The sequence below is a fragment of the Lonchura striata genome, chromosome 6 (assembly GCF_050655825.1).
Source record: "Lonchura striata isolate lonStrDom1 chromosome 6, ASM5065582v1, whole genome shotgun sequence".
Classification (NCBI taxonomy): domain Eukaryota; kingdom Metazoa; phylum Chordata; class Aves; order Passeriformes; family Estrildidae; genus Lonchura; species Lonchura striata.
In genome coordinates, this window is record NC_140708.1 from 27,192,475 (window position 1) to 27,207,911 (window position 15,437).

General features: G+C 62.8%; 2 protein-coding genes across 3 annotated transcripts; one reads left to right on the forward strand and one right to left on the reverse strand.

Annotated features, from left to right (window-relative positions):
- Window positions 1–102: 102 nt before the first annotated feature.
- GOLGA7B (golgin A7 family member B) lies at window positions 103–8,469 on the reverse strand. 2 transcript variants are annotated; one of them, XM_021536418.4, is made up of 5 exons: window positions 8,350–8,469; window positions 2,464–2,589; window positions 1,934–2,086; window positions 1,685–1,786; window positions 103–1,572 (listed from the first exon to the last, which is right to left on the reverse strand). In XM_021536418.4, exons 1-5 carry the CDS (start codon window positions 8,404–8,406, stop codon window positions 1,468–1,470), a joined length of 543 nt encoding a protein of 180 aa, XP_021392093.2. In that variant the 5' UTR covers window positions 8,407–8,469; the 3' UTR covers window positions 103–1,467. The 2 variants fall into 2 exon arrangements, with proteins under 2 accessions (XP_021392093.2, XP_021392095.1); XM_021536420.4 differs by lacking the exon at window positions 8,350–8,469 and adding an exon at window positions 3,650–3,803.
- Window positions 8,470–10,447: 1,978 nt separating this feature from the next.
- SFRP5 (secreted frizzled related protein 5) lies at window positions 10,448–14,701 on the forward strand. Its single transcript, XM_021536417.3, has 3 exons — window positions 10,448–11,140; window positions 11,811–11,888; window positions 12,258–14,701. The coding sequence occupies exons 1-3, from the start codon at window positions 10,609–10,611 to the stop codon at window positions 12,596–12,598; spliced, it is 951 nt and encodes a 316-aa protein (XP_021392092.2). The 5' UTR covers window positions 10,448–10,608; the 3' UTR covers window positions 12,599–14,701.
- Window positions 14,702–15,437: the final 736 nt, after the last annotated feature.

The following is a 15,437-nucleotide window of genomic DNA, read 5'->3' on the forward strand; positions in this document are numbered from 1 at the left end:
GCCCTGTGCAACCCAGTGTGAAAAGAGATAGCCAGCCTGGTTCTGTGCCCCCACAGTGTTCTCCTGCTCACCTCCCCAACACAAGAAGATGCAGGTAGGCAGTGGGGGAAGAAGCGTGGGGTTTATTGAGGAAGGTCTCCATGCAGGGGTGGGGGAGGCTCCAGCAGGAACATTGAGGCCAGGGCCACCCCACACACACATCATGACTGAGCCAAAAGAAGTCCCACAGGGCAGGGTCCTCCCTCCAGATTCCTGGGAGACAAATGCCAGCTCAGTTCAGCCCTGCACCCAGATAGGAATTCTCCTTGGGGTGCTGGATGTCACAGGGACCCTCCTCTTTCCCGCTGTCTGACCTTAGACCATGAACCTCCACACCTTGCCACCAGGCCCAGGTGCCCCTTGAGGTCCCCTCTTCCAGGCCAGGCTGAGAACTGGGGCACTGGTGGCAGATGCATGCAGGACACGTGGGCAGAGGAGGACTCAGCCGTGTGAGAGGAAGGGTCCTTATGGAGCTGCTCCACTGGGTACCCTCCCTGCATTAGGGCAGGTCATGGGGCAGAGAAGGCAGGGGGCTGCTGGCAGCTAGGTTCAAGGAAACTCTGGCAGGACTGGGCAGGGAGCCTGCCTCACCCGTGCTGCAGCTCAGCCTCGACAGTGCCAGGCCATGAACGAGTGCAGGGCAAGTGGCACAGGGGGCAGCATCATGCCCAGCACTGCAGCTCCCTGGCCTGGACACTGGGCTGGAGAAATACGTGGGGTCAGCAGGTCATGCAGGGAGCAGAAGCAAGTGCCCAGTGTCCTGGCAGGGAAGGATGCTGCTGGAAAGGATGTAGTGCCAGATGGGGGAAGGGAGCAGGAGAGCAGCAATGGGGCAGCGGTGGCGCAGAGCTGGGGCGAATGCATGGCCCATCATGCAGAAGAAGCGGCACCAGTGCTCTGCCAGGCCCCCTGAATGGTGGACAAGCAGCAGCTGAGCCACACCACAGCACCAAGAGCAGGGTGCCCCAGGAGGGGGTGCAGCAAGAGCTGTCAGTGTCTGTGAGTGTGGGGTTGTGCATCCCCTGCTTAGCGCTGCCTGAAGCTTAGCCAGTCCCAGCGCTCCCGTGCATGGCAACAGGGACACTGCCCGCTGGGACTGCCTGTAGCAGGGCAAGCTCCCTTTGCTTGCAGCAGGGGCAGGAGCACCAAGCACATGGAGGGCTGTAGGAGCCCCTGGCAAGAGTTTGGCTCAGTGGGAAGCACCTGGGATGCCCCAGTACTAGTCCCTGCCCACAGTGGATCCGAGCAGGGGCAGACCCACTGTGGGGGACAAAGGGCAGATCGGGGTGGGCAGCCCCACGGGGTAGCCCCGGCCTCCCCGTCCTGCACTCCCTGGGCTCAGAAGCGGGTGCTCTGGTAGTGCAGCCTGCGGAGCTCGGAGAGGCCACTGTCCCGGCAGTACGAGTCCCTGCAGGGACTCCCTGCCAGTCACCGGCCCCCCGCCCCGACCCCGCCGCCGCCGCTGCTGCTGCTGGAGCTGCCGCTGCTGGAGCTGCCGCTGCTGCACCGGTCCTCGTAGATGGAGATCTCGATCTGGACCCTGCTAAGGATCATCGGTGAGATGTGCCACCCCAATCGCCCAGAACCCACGCCCAGTCTCCCTTCACCCTTGCCATCATCAAGCATCCCACTGCCCAAAGGATACGACCCTCATGCCACGCTCCAGGGGGTCAGTGAGCAGCAGCCCCCGTGGTGCATAGATCTTCTCATTCTGGTCCTGGATGTACTTGGAGATCTTCTTCAGGACCTGTCAGCACAGGGAGCGACACTCGGGACCTGCCAGCATTGCGTCTGCTCTGGCCTCCAGTCCCATGTTCGCTGTGACACCCCTGAGACATCCCTGTGCCCACTGCCAGCTGTGCCCATCCCTGAACCCCACCCTGCACCCCAGCACCTTCTCATAATGTGTCTCCATGCAGAGAAAGATGAAATAGGCAGTGGCACAGGCCAGGCACCCCTCGAGGTATGAGCTGCCCCCAATCTTCTCCGCCTCGGCGTAGAAGCCATTTAGGGTTTTCACAGTTTCCTCAAAAAGTTGCCGCTCAATCTAGGACAGAAGCCAGGGTGAAGAGGAGTCTGGCCAGGAACTGACTCCCTGCACCGCCTTGTCCCCTTTCCTGGGGGAACTTGGAGAGCACTCAACCCTCTCCTCCCTGCCCAGCTGATGTCTCAGCTCACAGACCCCTGCCCACCTCCCAGCCATAGCAAGACCTGCTGCACCCGCAGCCTTCACCAGAGCCTCCCAGTCCCCAGGAGCACCAAAGCCCTTACACACCAGCCAAGCCAGCTGTGATTTCACAGCCCCAGCAGCACTGGCTGGCCCAGGGCCATGCAACACCACATAGGTCCCCATATCTTTAGACCCTTCTTCCCTCTGAGTCCCCATAGAGCACCCCCCAACCCTGACCCTCTCAGCCTCCCTACCCGGCTCTCCAGCTCAGGGGGAAACTTTGTCTGGAACTGGCACGTGGTCCCGTCACTGTAATCCCGCTGCACAAAGACCTTGGTGGCCAGGGACGCGCTGCGCCGCAGCTCCTGCAGGCTGTGCACCTGAGGGCAGAGGGTGAGATGGGGGAGGCAGCCAAGCGTGCTGGGCTTCCCTGCTGGAGGGCTGGGGCCTGGGGAGCAGCACCGTTCCCCCAGTGCCAGGGGCTGCAGGCTCACACGCCGCGGGGCAGGGAGCCCCTAGCACAGGCTGTGTCACACCAGGAGCACAGCTTGGCGCTGGAGGTGCGAGCCGGGAGCGAGGGGAGGATGGCGGCAAGGGAAGGATGCTGTGGCAGCCCCCTGCTCGGAATGAGGGTGAGTGCGTGTGCTTTAGCCCCGGGCTGGCGTCTGATCTCACCCCCAGTGGCTCCTGCATGCAAGAGCGTGCGTCACCAGCGGGCCGTGGCCCGGAGAGGGGACAGCCCCCCTGTCCCCAGCAGTGCCCCAGAACACAGCTGACCCGACAGCTCGCAGGCAGGAGGATGGGAGTGAGCCGAGCAGGAGCAGGGACTGGGCAGCGGGGCTGCAGCAGCGGCACAGCGGGTGGGCAGGCTGCAGTGGGGCGTCTTCATGAAAAGGAGCGGCAGCCCCGGCAGCAGGTGCCAAGCCCTGACTCCCCACAGGGTGTGAGAGCCCGTGCCAGCAGCCCCCGAGCTCCAGGCTGTGGGGCAGCTTTGGTGGCTGGAGAAGGGGATGGAGGCGCCAGTTTGTGCCAAGGGCGGGCATCAGACCCCTCCCCGCGCTTCCCCGGGTGACATGGGGCGACTGCCTGCTCTGTGCCCCACTGACCGTCTGTCGCTGTCCCGCGTCCGACCCACGGCATGTGGGAGAAGAACCCCCAGTCCCACAGCCCAACCCAGACACGCTCCAGCCTTCACCAAAGGCACCCTGCGGCCACCCTGCACCCCCACACCCCTTCAGGCACCTCACCGGCCTTTCCGCGCCCATGGAGCCCGGGCAGCCCCCAGCCCCGCTCTGCTCTCCCGCGGCCCGCAGCGCCGCTCCCGGCGCGGGCGGGCGCCGTCCGTGCCGCGCCCCGGCCGCGGCTGGCGGAGCAGCGCGGGCGGCGGAGCTCCGCCGCAGCCCGGCCCGGGGCGCCCCCGCCGCGCCGCCGCGCACCCACCTCCGTGGCCATGGGCGCCGGGCCGGGCTGCGCCGCGCCGGGGGGACCGGACCGGACCGGCGGGGCCGGGCGGAGCCGCGCGGGGCCGGGCGCTGTCCGCGGTGCTGCCGAGCCGAGAGGCGGAGGCGGGCCCGGCCGCCCCGTGTGCGCAGCCGCCCGGTCCGCCGCGGCCCGCCCCGAGGCACCGGGGATGGGCGCCTGCCGCCGCCGGCACCGAGCCCCTGCAGGACGCGGCCCCCGGTGCTGCGGACGGCGGTACCGGCCGCCCCGGGGCTGGCTCCGGAGAGGGGCTGCGAGGGAGGGCGGCTGCTCTGCGTCCCGGGGTCTGGCACGGCGGGTGCCGGAGCCCGGGTATCTTCGGGGTGCCGCGGTAGGTCCCTGGGGGGAAAACCTGGCTGCCGAGGGGCGCTGCCGGAGGTAACAGAGGGCGTGAGCGGCCGTGAGGCTGGCCCGGCAGGGATTTTGGGAGTCGACCGTGGGACTGGCAGACCGCCGTGCCAAGGGACCTCGTCTGAAGCTGTTTGTTTGCGAAGGAGTTGCAGCTGGTGCTGCGATCAGAGCGCGGGCAGACATCAAAGAGCAGAGCTAACGAATTCCCTGTTATCTCTGCCCATTGGCAGCTCAATTAGAGCCGGAGAAATGCCAAAAGGGGGAACAGAGGCTCTTCCGAGAGGCGAAGAAGGGGGGCTCCCAGCTGGGGCTGTAGTGGGGCTAGGGATGCAGTAGCTGGGCACAGGGCCCCTCAGCAGGCAGGAGAGTAGCCAGCCTTCCCTCAGCACCTGGGCCGTGCTGGAGGCAGCACCGGGCCCCACTGGAACATCTGCTCTGGCAGCAAACGTGGCTAACACAGGTAACACACAGCTAACACAGAGCTAACACAGCTAACACACAGCTAACATAGGTAACACACAGCTATCACACAGCTAACACACAGCTAACACAGCTAACACACAGCTAACACAGCTAACACAGTTAAACACAGGTAACACACAGCTAACACACAGCTAACACAGGTATCACACATCTAACACAGGTATCACACAGCTAACACAGCTAGCACACAGCTAACACAGCTAGCACACAGCTAACACAGCTAACACAGCTAGCACACAGCTAACACAGCTAACACACAGCTAGCACACAGCTAACACAGCTAACACACAGCTAACACAGCTAACACAACAAACATGGCATAGCAGCTGCCTGCAGCACAGGGGTAGCTCTGTCTGACTCCTGCTCCCTGCTCTGAGCAGCAGCCCAGGCTTTGGGCAGAGCGAACAGAGGCAGGGCCTTGGGGTGGTGGGTAGGCAGCTCCTTTCTCTGGATCATGGCAGGGTTTGTGACCAAGGGACCAAAGGACCCATGCAGTCAGGGACCCCAGCTGGAAGGCTCATTTTCCCCACAGGCACAAAGCTATGGATCCCACAGCTTTTGGGGAAACCCGCTGCTCCCAAGGTTCAGAGCAAGCCTGCCAACCCACGCTGCAGAGCAGTCAGGTACACCCTGCCTCGACGGTGCCACAAAACCAAAGGACGCCCCTTGAGAGGGCGGCATGTGAAGTCTCCCATGCACCCAAACATGTGCATGCACATTGCCACAGGCACTCGTGCATGTACTCAAATGCCCATGTACATCTGCCTGCACACCCCGTGCACCCCAGGCACACGCCCAGGTGCACATGCAATATGCTCACATACCTAAGCCTGTCCTCAGATGTCCCCAGACCCAGACCCTGGATTCCCATCTCCTTCCTGTGCTCTGTCGCTGCCACATCAGTGCTGCCTGCCCGCCTGGCAGGTCCTGCCGGTTGTCATGGCAATACTGTGCCTGCCAGGAGATGAAGTTTGCTCCTAATCTGCAGTGAGGGGCCAAGAGCAGCCAGGGGGATGAGGTCTCCCTGCCATCCCAGGCTCTGCCCATCATCCCACATCCTGTAGTGTTGCCCCAGTGTTGTCTCCTCTGGTTACACCAGCCCAGCCCAAGCCAAGAGCTTTCAGTTCTGGGCTCCATGTGCCTCACAGGCCATGGACCTGCTGTCTGAATGTGTTAAGGAGTATCCTTTGGTGGGACATCACCCCACCACAGGGAGCTGCCTTCTGCCAGCCATACTGCCCGGGACCAAGCCTTGTCCAGTGGCAGGCAGGACACAGACCTGTCCCAATGCGCTCCCATCACCACACAGACCCCAGCCCTGCCTGTAGTGCCTGTGGACCCTGGCATCTCCAGAGCCCACTGGGGGCTGACAGCTCCCCCGTGCAGGGTGTGGTGTCATGGGCTTTCCAGTCTTAGCCAGGGCAGGGACAGATCTTGCTGGTTTCCATGCAGAAGGAACGGGCTGGTGCTATGCCATGCCATGCCATGCCATGCCATGCCATGCCATGCCATGCTATGGCTTCCAGCAAGGCAGGGCAGAGGAGGGGAGCTGGCATAGCCAGTGGAATCCCAGGCAGTAGAAGCAGGGACAGCAGGGGCTCGGAGTAGCCTCAGTGTGCTGCATGGCCCTGCTGCCCTCTCCAGACCACTGCACTGTGAGGGCAGTACCCAGGGCTCTGACCCTTCTGCTGCCTCTGCTCGGCCCAAAGGGGTGATTTTTCAGGCTGCCCAGCAGCATGGGGTAGGGGATAGGCATGGCTGGTGCCAGAGCTGCCTTTACTGCCCTGCCTGGCTCTTCCCATGCACCTGTGGGGAGGCAGCTCTGACCTGTCTTGCAGACAGACCCTGCAGATCTTTCCTTGCCCCCAGCCCTGGCTCACCTCCCAGAGGCCCAGCCTTTGGCCCCATGGGGCAGACATGGGGCACACTTGGTATCCCTATGGCCAGCCCTCAACAGACAATGTGCCCATGCCCATCACACCTCAGCAGGCATGGCCAGCAGTGCCCCTGCTCCAAGCCCTGCACCTGGCTCTCAGACCAGGACCAGGGGGTGTCCCTCGCGTGTCTCTGGGTGCATGGTGCTGCACCTCACCCCAGCATCTCAACCCTGCAGTACAAGGATGGCCGAGGCCTGTGGAGGACAGCTGGAGCCCTGCAACCAGTCTGGGATCAGCCCCTGTGGCTCCATCCTGCACCCACTGCCTGCTGAACCCCTCTCCAGACTGTCAGAGCTGTCAGCAGCTCCAGCTCTGCTTCAAAGGGGCCACAGAAGGGCATGGCAGCTGTTTCTCCTTGCACTGGAAGTGCTTTCAGTAATGGTGGGGAGCATGAGCTCACTGTTCCAGCGAGGACAACGGTGACATTTGGGAGGCACAAACACAGCGTGATTAGCTGATAACCTTTCCCAGGTGCACACACCTGGGATGGAGAAGGGAGGGGGACGAGGCCCCCACACTGTGAGCCTCTGGAAAACAGCTTCAAGTGCCCCAGCCTGCCCCTTCACACAGGACAAGGAAAGTGCCCCAAACTGGGGCCAACTGGCCAAGTGACCCCACAGACTGGGCACCCTGAGTGTGGACACCCCTCTGTGGCACCTGCAGTCCAGCTCTGTCCATCTGAAGGGGTGGTTCTAGGACCCCCAAAGTACTGGGAGCCCCTGCAGGTGATGGGGGCAGCCCCCCAGCACATCCCACAGGAGTCTACAGGCACTGGGAGACACAGCATCCTCCTGCACACGGCAAGCAGAGGAGGATGTGGTTTCAGAGCATGGTGCCAAGGTCTGCCATTAGCAAAGGTGCTAGCTGGGAGCAGGGACTGTGCGAGGATTGCTCCCACACCGTGCGTGGGGCTGTGGTGGGAGCAGACGTGGTGGGGCAGGGAGGGACAAACAGCACTGCAGAGAAGGTCCCCACGCATGGTGCCACGCTGTGAGGGAAAGGGACTCCTCCTCAGAGGGTCCGCACATGCGACATGCCCCCTCCCTGCCCTGCTGAGCCGGACCAAATGCCGGGGGCCGGGATCGGGGTGTCCGGCAGCGAACAGGGAGGGTCTGTGTGCAAGCTGGCAGGAACTGGGCAGGGCCAGGAGGTGCTGGCTGGGGGCTGGGGCAGTCTGGGCTCCGCAGCTGGGCCGGGAGCGCTGCCAGCACATTCCTGGGGCTGCCGGGCAGCGGGAGCGTGTGTGGGCACAGGGCAAGTGCGGGGCCATTGCTGACTCCCCCGCTGCCCTTCCCGATGGTCCCGCATTACCCCCGGGCAGCCGCGACCCCACGGTGTTCCAGTCGTGCCCCAGCCTCCCGCGGCCGCTCCGAGGCAGGACCACTCCGTGCTGCCAGCCCAGCCCTGCCCCCCGGCCGGGCTGCTCTCTCCTGGGAGCTGCTGGCCGCCACGGCACCCGTGTCCCCGCTCGGACAGTCCCAGCGTGCCGTCCCGTCCTGGGGCTCCGCACGGACAGCCCCGGCCCGTCCTCTCCCAGAGGCCCTGCTGCACACGGGGTGCAGCCCAGGAACCAGTGCGGGACTGGGACAGGAAGGGTGAGAGGTGGGGAAAGAGGAGATGGGAGGGAGACCCGCTCAGCCCACCCAGCCAGGCCCGGGGGATGAATCTCTGCGGACAGAAACAGGGTCGGTAGCACCCAAAGCTGCGGCAGGAGAGTGGGTGGGGACACAAGGACGGAGGGAGACTGCCGGGACCCTGCTCAGCTGCTCCTTTCCTGGGAGTCTCCTGCTTCCCTGCTACAGGATCTGCTCTGTGCTACCACCAGGCACGGGTCCTCCACAGGGAGGGTGCGGAGTGTCGAGGGAGCACCCCCAGGTGATAAGCTCTTACTGTGCCACACTGGCCCGCCGTCCCCGAGGTCCCCACCGCAGAGGGGGCAGCCTTCATAGCCGCGCTTCCCGTCTCGCTGCTGTGACAAGTGGCACAGGCAGTGACACAAGCGGTGGCACAGCCAGCTTTCTGGAGTGACAGGAGCAAGTGTCTATCTCACAGACAGCTGCACGGGTGCAGAACGGGGATGTGGGCACCAGAGCAGCCTGTGCAGACAAGACTCAAGGAAGGGTGCCAGATAGAGCTGTCTTGGTCCATTCCCTTCTCCGGGATACAGCCCACATCAGCCTGGGACACCCTGGCTGGGAAAGGGTTAAGGAGGCAGCATAAGTGCAGCAGGGGCTCCCCAGAGCAGAGGCACGGACTTAGCTCGGAGGTAAGGCTGCCAGGACACCCCACGGGGGTGAGCAGGAGGCAGCCCTGCTCCCTGCAGCATGGCCAGGAGGTGACTCAGGGCTCTAATGAAGGCGTCATGACAGATGAAGGGACTGGGGCAGCTGGCAGGGAGACCCTTGCTCAGCCCCAGCCTCGCCAGCCCCCTCACCTTCATCTGCTGCGGTGCCAGCTGGGACAGAGTGCTCAGCACCTCCAGCAGCTTCCTGGGAGGAACTGGGAATGTAGAGGCCAGACTGGGCTGTGGGATGGGGCAGGCTGAGAGCCAGGAGCTGGTCCATGGTCAAGAGCAGGACAGTGCTGGCAGTGCCACGGGAACAGCCCAGGGACATGGCACACTGTGCTCAGCATCCACACGCTGGCAGCTCCACGCTGCACCCCCAGCCTCCCTCTGCCTCCGCTCCCAGGCCTCACCAGCCCTCTCCCAGCCCAGCTCCCATGGCAATTACACCCTGCCCAAGCCCATCCATCACGGATTAGCTATTTTCTATCAGCATTTATCTCCAGACAATCTTACTCCTGCCGTGACAGCCCGATGCCTCGATCACCCTCCCTCCTGCTACCAGGCAGCCCTGATAACAGGCTGCTGTATCTTATCGGGCTCCCGGCAGTTACACATTAACGGTGCCATCTCCGGGGCTTGGCTGCGGTGGGATGAGCCCAGCCCGCCCTCGGGCTGGAAGCAAGCATTACTGGGAGATGCAGCGGTGGGTGCTGAGCATAGAGGGCATGGGCAGGGTGGGCAGGCTACAGGGAAGTTTGTGCAGCTGAGGTTCCCAGCATTGCCCCAAAGCAGATGTACCCCACCGGGGCTGGGGGGACAGTCCCTGCCCCCAGCCCAGGGCAAAGAGCAGCTGCTATCACTGCCTGCACTGGACTGTTTGCTCTATTGCCCATTAACAGAGCTGCCTTATCCGGTGGGCAGGGGCCAGCAGCAGCCCAAAGCCCGTTGGCCAGGCTGGGGCATCGATCATGGGAAAGGGAGGGGTGCCCCAGATAACCCCTGCAGACAAATGGGTTTCTAATGGGGTCTTAAGCCTTGCACCCCCCATCTCCAAGGGAATAGGGGAATGTCATCCGGGCAGGACCCTCACGTCACTTGGGCTCTAGTTTTGCTCACAGCCTGAGCACTGGCAGAGCCTGGGTGCAAGCCCTTTGCTGGAAGGTGTAATCCCAGCTCTGCCTGTGCCAGCAGACCATGGACTGCCCAAGGTGCATGCTGGCAGAACCATCCACGAGGAATAAGGATCCCATGCCCATGGCATCGCCTCGTTGATGGCACACCTGGCACCTGGCTACAGGTGCCCTCCCAGGGCTGCAGCGTGAAGCTTCTGGGCTGTTCTCTTCCTTAAACCCCAGCCCCCCAAGCATATTGTCTTGGGAGAAAAGAGTGGGAAGTGGGGTGGCACAGGGTAGGAAGCAGGGTGCCCTGCCCCATGGCAGAGCATGTCTCTGGGGTGCTAGATGGGATGGGGGCAGTGGGACTGGCGAATAACTTGTGGCCACAACACATTGCCATGGGAGAGGCGAACCAGCCCTTCTAGAAACATCACCCTAGGGGCACACAGAGCCAGGGTGGATTGAGGAGGTGCCTGCAGGGGGTCTCCCTGGGAGGGCGAGAGGCATTGGAGCACCATGTACCGGGGAGGGAAGGAGGGAGGTGGCAGCGGCGCGGGCAGACTAGGGGGAGCCGGGGGCCAGCCCCGGGGGGCCCGGCAGGAAGAGCAGATTGGCTGCCGGCGAGGTCTCCAACCTCCTTAGAAAGGGCAGCGAGCGTGGGAGGCGCCAAGGGAGCCGGCAGGGTGCCGAGCCACGCTCCCGTCCCGCTCGGCAGCCGCGGCCGGCAGCGGCGGGCGCGCAGCGGCGATGCCGCGGGCGGGCACCCACCCGAGCTGCCGGGGCTCGGCGCTGCTGGCCCTGTCGCTGCTGCTGGCAGGGTCCCTGGGCGGTGGGCAGCACTACGACTACTACGGCTGGCAGCCCGAGAGCCTGCCCCACGGGCGCTTCTACGGGCGGGAGCCGCAGTGCCTCGACATCCCGCCCGACATGCAGCTCTGCCGCGACGTGGGCTACAAGCGCATGCGGCTGCCCAACCTGCTGGAGCACGAGAGCATGGCCGAAGCCAAGCAGCAGGCTGGCAGCTGGGTGCCCCTGCTCGCCAAGCAGTGCCACACCGACACCCAGCTCTTCCTCTGCTCCCTCTTCGCCCCCGTCTGCCTCGACCGGCCCGTCTACCCCTGCCGCTCCCTCTGCGAGGTGGTACGCGACTCCTGTGCCCCTGTCATGGAGTCCTACGGCTTCCCCTGGCCTGAGATGCTGCACTGTGCCAAGTTCCCCTCTGACCATGAGCTCTGCATCGCCGTCCAGTTTGGGAACAGCAAAGCCACGCCACCACCAGGTAAGTGGGAAGGGTACTGTAACGGCATGGGAATGCATGTGGAGCCCCTGCAGAGCCGACCCTTCACCCCTCAAAGCACAGCCCGGGACACCGGCGCTGGCCAAGGACTCTGTCCGTAACAGGCCAGGAGTGGGCACAGGATCAGCTTTGCCTGGGCGCTCACTGCCCAGGAGCACTGTGCTCCCAGCTGCCTGCACAGCGCTGTCGTGGGAGGAGGAAGAACACGGGATGAGGCGGGAGCCGCTGGCAGAACCAGCACAGCGCTGTCCCTCTGCTCCCAGTGGGTCCCATGTCCGCAGCAGGAGAACATGCTGCACCTGCGGGTGTCAGCCCGACACTGCTACTGCAGGGCGGCTGTCCCCTCAGGCAGGAGAGGGGACATCACCCAAAGGCAACCTAGGGTCAGGGTCAGGGCTGCGACAGCCTTTAGCCTGGGATCACCCTTGCTGTTGCTGCGCTTCAAAGTGCCAGCATCTTACGGGAGGGTGTCCCTGTATCTCTTCCCCTCCTGGGGATGACTCTGGCCAGCAAGGTGCTCTGTGTCTCTCTGCATCACCCAGCACAGCTATCTAGGGAGCAGGGGCTCTCCCAGGCGTGTCCCCGAGGAGCTGGCCCAGGTGACAAGTAGCAGCAGCATGAAGCTGTGATAGTAACTGGTCTCTCACCACAGTGTCCAAGATCTGCACCCAGTGTGAGATGGAGCACAAGGCGGATGGCATGATGGAGCAGATGTGCTCCAGTGACTTTGGTGAGTGCTGGGGTCTCCTTCCCAGTTCCCCTGGACGAGGGTTGGCCTCCCCTGTGTCTGACAGCTGGGGTGGGAGGAGGCCAGAGGGTGGGGTTGTATGAGGACAGCCCCATGGGAGACCCCAGAGCCATTCCCTCGGACCCTTCGTGCATGGGATGGGTGTGCCACAGGAGAAGACATTTCGGAGGGTCACTTGGGGCCTCTGCTGGACACCCCCCAACAACCCCTTTCCCCAGTAACGTCCCCAGAGACCCAACCCAGGGATAGGCTGCACCCTGTCCTGCACAGGTGCCTGGCCAGACCCTCCCCTCCCCAGCCCCCCAGCAGTGCTCCCTTCCCCCAACCGTGCCCCACGGCTACCCCTCGCAGTGGTGAAAATGCGCATCAAGGAGATCACAGAGGAGAACGGGGAGCGGCGGCTGGTGGCTGCCCAGAAGAAGAAGGTGCTGAAATTGGGCCCGCTGAAGCGCAAAGACACCAAGAAGATGGTGCTGCACATGAGGAACGCGGGTGCCTGCCCCTGCCCCCAGCTTGACAGCCTCAGTGGCAGCTTCCTGGTCATGGGCCGCAAGGTGGGCGGCCGCCTGCTCCTCCTGGCCATCTACCCCTGGCAGAAGCACAACAAGGAGATGAAGTTTGCAGTCAAGTTCATGTTCTCCTACCCTTGCCCACTCTACCACCCCCTGCTCTATGGGGCTGGGCAGCACTAGGGCTTTTTGCCCACCCTGCCTTCTCCCAGAACTCCTGCACTGGCCCAGCAACCCACCCCTGGCTTCCCTGGCTGAACCCCAGGACCTGAGCTCTGCTCACCTCAGCCCCTTGGTTTGTGCCCCAGAACCCAGCTCTGCACATGCAGGATTCCCTGCTGTGTTTGTGGGGAGCCCTGATCCACAGCCAGGACACCTGTTTGTTCCTGAGAGCCCTGCTCTGCACCCCTGGGACCCTGTTCTGCTCCAAGGACCCCCACTCCTGTCCAGGAGCTTAGTCTGGACCCAGGACCCTTGTTCTGCATGCTTGTGAGCCCTGGTCTCTACTGGATACCCTTGTCCATGGCCAGGTTCCCCACTGAGAAGCCCAGAGACCCTTGCTTTCATTTAGGATCCCGGCTTGGCCCTTTTGGCTACTTCTGGGACCCTGACCCTGCAGCCATGTCCTTTTCCCAGCTCCCTCATGATACGCTGCAGACCCTCAGCCCCCCCAGTCCCTATTCTAGCCCACCAACACATCCCATGCCCTCACCTGGAGCTCACATCCAGCCCTGGATTATCTCGCCTTCACAGAGATCCAGCCCAGCCCAGACAGGTCCCTCTTGCCCCTCTGTTCCCACAGACTGACTCCCTCCAGACCAAGTGCCCAGAGCTGCACAAACCCTTCCTGGGTTCCCCACTCCCCACACGGCTCAGTGTGTGAGAGGGGTCCACCTCCAAGTGCCCCAGACCAGCCCTGCTGCGCCCCTTGCACACACCCTGCAGTGACCCAGCCCATGCACCCCTTGCCCATCAACACCACAGTAAATTATTCCAGCTCAGAGAAGTCTTTGTGCCACTCACTGCAGTTCATGGGTAAGAGTACCTTGGGGCTCTCTCAGGGACCACAGAAAAATGGGAGGGGGGTCCCAGGCCTGTCCACTGAGTGAGGCAGCCTGAGGGAGCGAGGTCACTCAGGATCTGGCTCTTGCCCCACTCCAGGTGCCGTGCCCAGAGCCTGAACTTGGGCAGTCCAGCCAAGCCAAGGGATGTGGTTCCTGGTGGTCACAGGCATTCCTGGAGACTCAGGCACTCCTGCCACTCCAGGGAGCCTGGGAGGGCATTGAGATGAGTAGGATGGGGAGATAGGGCCATCACTGCTGCTGTAGCCCCACAGCTGGGTTTGTCAGTGGTTTGCCAGGGAAGTTTCTTCCTTTGTCACCCCAGAGGATAAATCCATGGTCTGGGAGCTCACAGCACTTGTGAGAAGCCTGGCACTGAGCATCACAGGGGGCAGATACTGGACCAGGCAGCCTCCAACCCTGTCCTCCCCACACTGAAAGTCCTCTCTGCAGCGCCCTGCCAGCCCTGCTTGGCTGCCAGACCTCACATGCCACAAGCTCCAGCCTCCTCCAACATGATTCCTAGGGCCACCCACCTGCACTAGCCAGGACCCTCCCAAAAGCCCAAGGACCAGGGCAGCCCTCAGCTGGCACCAGGGGCTGTCCCTTAGCTCAGCTGGACTCCCCAGCTGCCCCCCCAGCCCCAGCTGGCAGGGGGGCAGCTTGAGCAGCCCCGTGGTGTTCTGCAGCCCGTACTTGTATCCACCTGTCCCAAAGGGCGAGGGAGAACGAGGGCGGCTGCCAGGACATTTACCCAGTGCCTGGCTGCCTGGCACTGTCTTCTCTTTGGAGCTGGCCCAGCCTCAGGGGGCCTGGGACAAGAAGGAAACTGAGGCTGCAGGATGTCTGCACCCACCCTCTTCTGGCTGACAAGAGCACTGTGCATCTGCCCTGCTCTGGGTGGCCTCTTCTCCCTCTGCCCTCCTTGGGCATGGCCTTGGCCCCACTGGTCAGCCTCCAGAGCCCCAAATCTCCCACTCTGGCCAGGGAGAGGTGCCTATGCCCCTGCCCCACAGCCAGCCAGGAACATGGGCCAGCCAGCCCCTGCCCCAGCCTCGCACCAGAAATGGGCACTCCTCCCTGGCCACTAGGAAAAAATTCAAATATTATTAGAAGGTTTGTTCAGAGCTTGACTGCTGAGTGCACTTCCATAGGAATAAACTCTGTCAATTATGATATTTTACTGCAAAACTTTAAAAGCATAAATAAAACTCCATCTCCCACAGCCTAAGTTTATCTGTAGCCATCTGTATTCTGCGTCATTAGCATCTTCCCAGAGAGTGCTCAGACATACATGGCCATCGTGCTCATTGCTCCAAGTGTTTTCTCTAGAAATATAAGTGGCTTCTCTGCCTCCCACTGCCAGCTGCCTGAGCAAGCTGACCCCATTGCATATCCCATTGCAGACACCCTCACAAACACACCCACAGCTCTTGCAGTGCTACACAGCACCCTCCCCAGTGTTACAGCTGCTCCACTGCCCCCCTAACTGCTCAGCCCTCTGCACACCAGTCCCCTGCACACCCAGCACAAGCCAGACACCCTCATCATCAGATGCCAAGTCCAGCTTTTCTCCAAATTTTTATGTGAAGTTTATGAGCCCACAGCTAAGTTGTTGAGGCTGGCCTGCCACACAGGAGCTCTCACACTGGTGGGATGTAGAGCTTGCAGCAAGGTCTGGGCTCCAGCAACTTCTCAGACTAGTGGGTGTCACAGCCTGGTGGGCACTGATCCCCCCCCACAGATTCCCTGGCCTGGGGGAAGCTGCAGCTGGCTGGCAGGGACGAAGGCCATGGCTGCTTCCAGCTGCACAGCAGCCAGGGTCACATTCCTGGGATAGCTGGGAGCTTTGCTGTTCACACAAGGAAAGGTCATCCTTGTGCACACAGGCAGCTGGTGGGACCACCACCCGGGGAGGGCAGGGCAAGGAGCAGCCGCGGGAGGCAGAGGAAGCTCAGCAG

What these genes read in the sequence shown, in the direction of transcription:
- SFRP5 (XM_021536417.3), top strand. Translation starts at nt 10,609, where the DNA reads ATGCCGCGGGCGGGCACCCACCCGAGCTGCCGGGGCTCGGCGCTGCTG. An exon ending in CAAAGCCACGCCACCACCAG is followed by an intron (nt 11,141 to 11,810) that starts GTAAGTGGGAAG and finishes CTCTCACCACAG; the next exon opens with TGTCCAAGATCTGCACCCAG. An exon ending in GATGTGCTCCAGTGACTTTG is followed by an intron (nt 11,889 to 12,257) that starts GTGAGTGCTGGG and finishes TACCCCTCGCAG; the next exon opens with TGGTGAAAATGCGCATCAAG.
- GOLGA7B (XM_021536418.4), bottom strand. Translation starts at nt 8,406, where the DNA reads ATGAAGGCTGCCCCCTCTGCGGTGGGGACCTCGGGGACGGCGGGCCAG. An exon ending in CGGCGGGCCAGTGTGGCACA is followed by an intron (nt 2,590 to 8,349) that starts GTAAGAGCTTAT and finishes CTCTGCCCTCAG; the next exon opens with GTGCACAGCCTGCAGGAGCT. An exon ending in TGGAGACACATTATGAGAAG is followed by an intron (nt 1,787 to 1,933) that starts GTGCTGGGGTGC and finishes CTGTGCTGACAG; the next exon opens with GTCCTGAAGAAGATCTCCAA.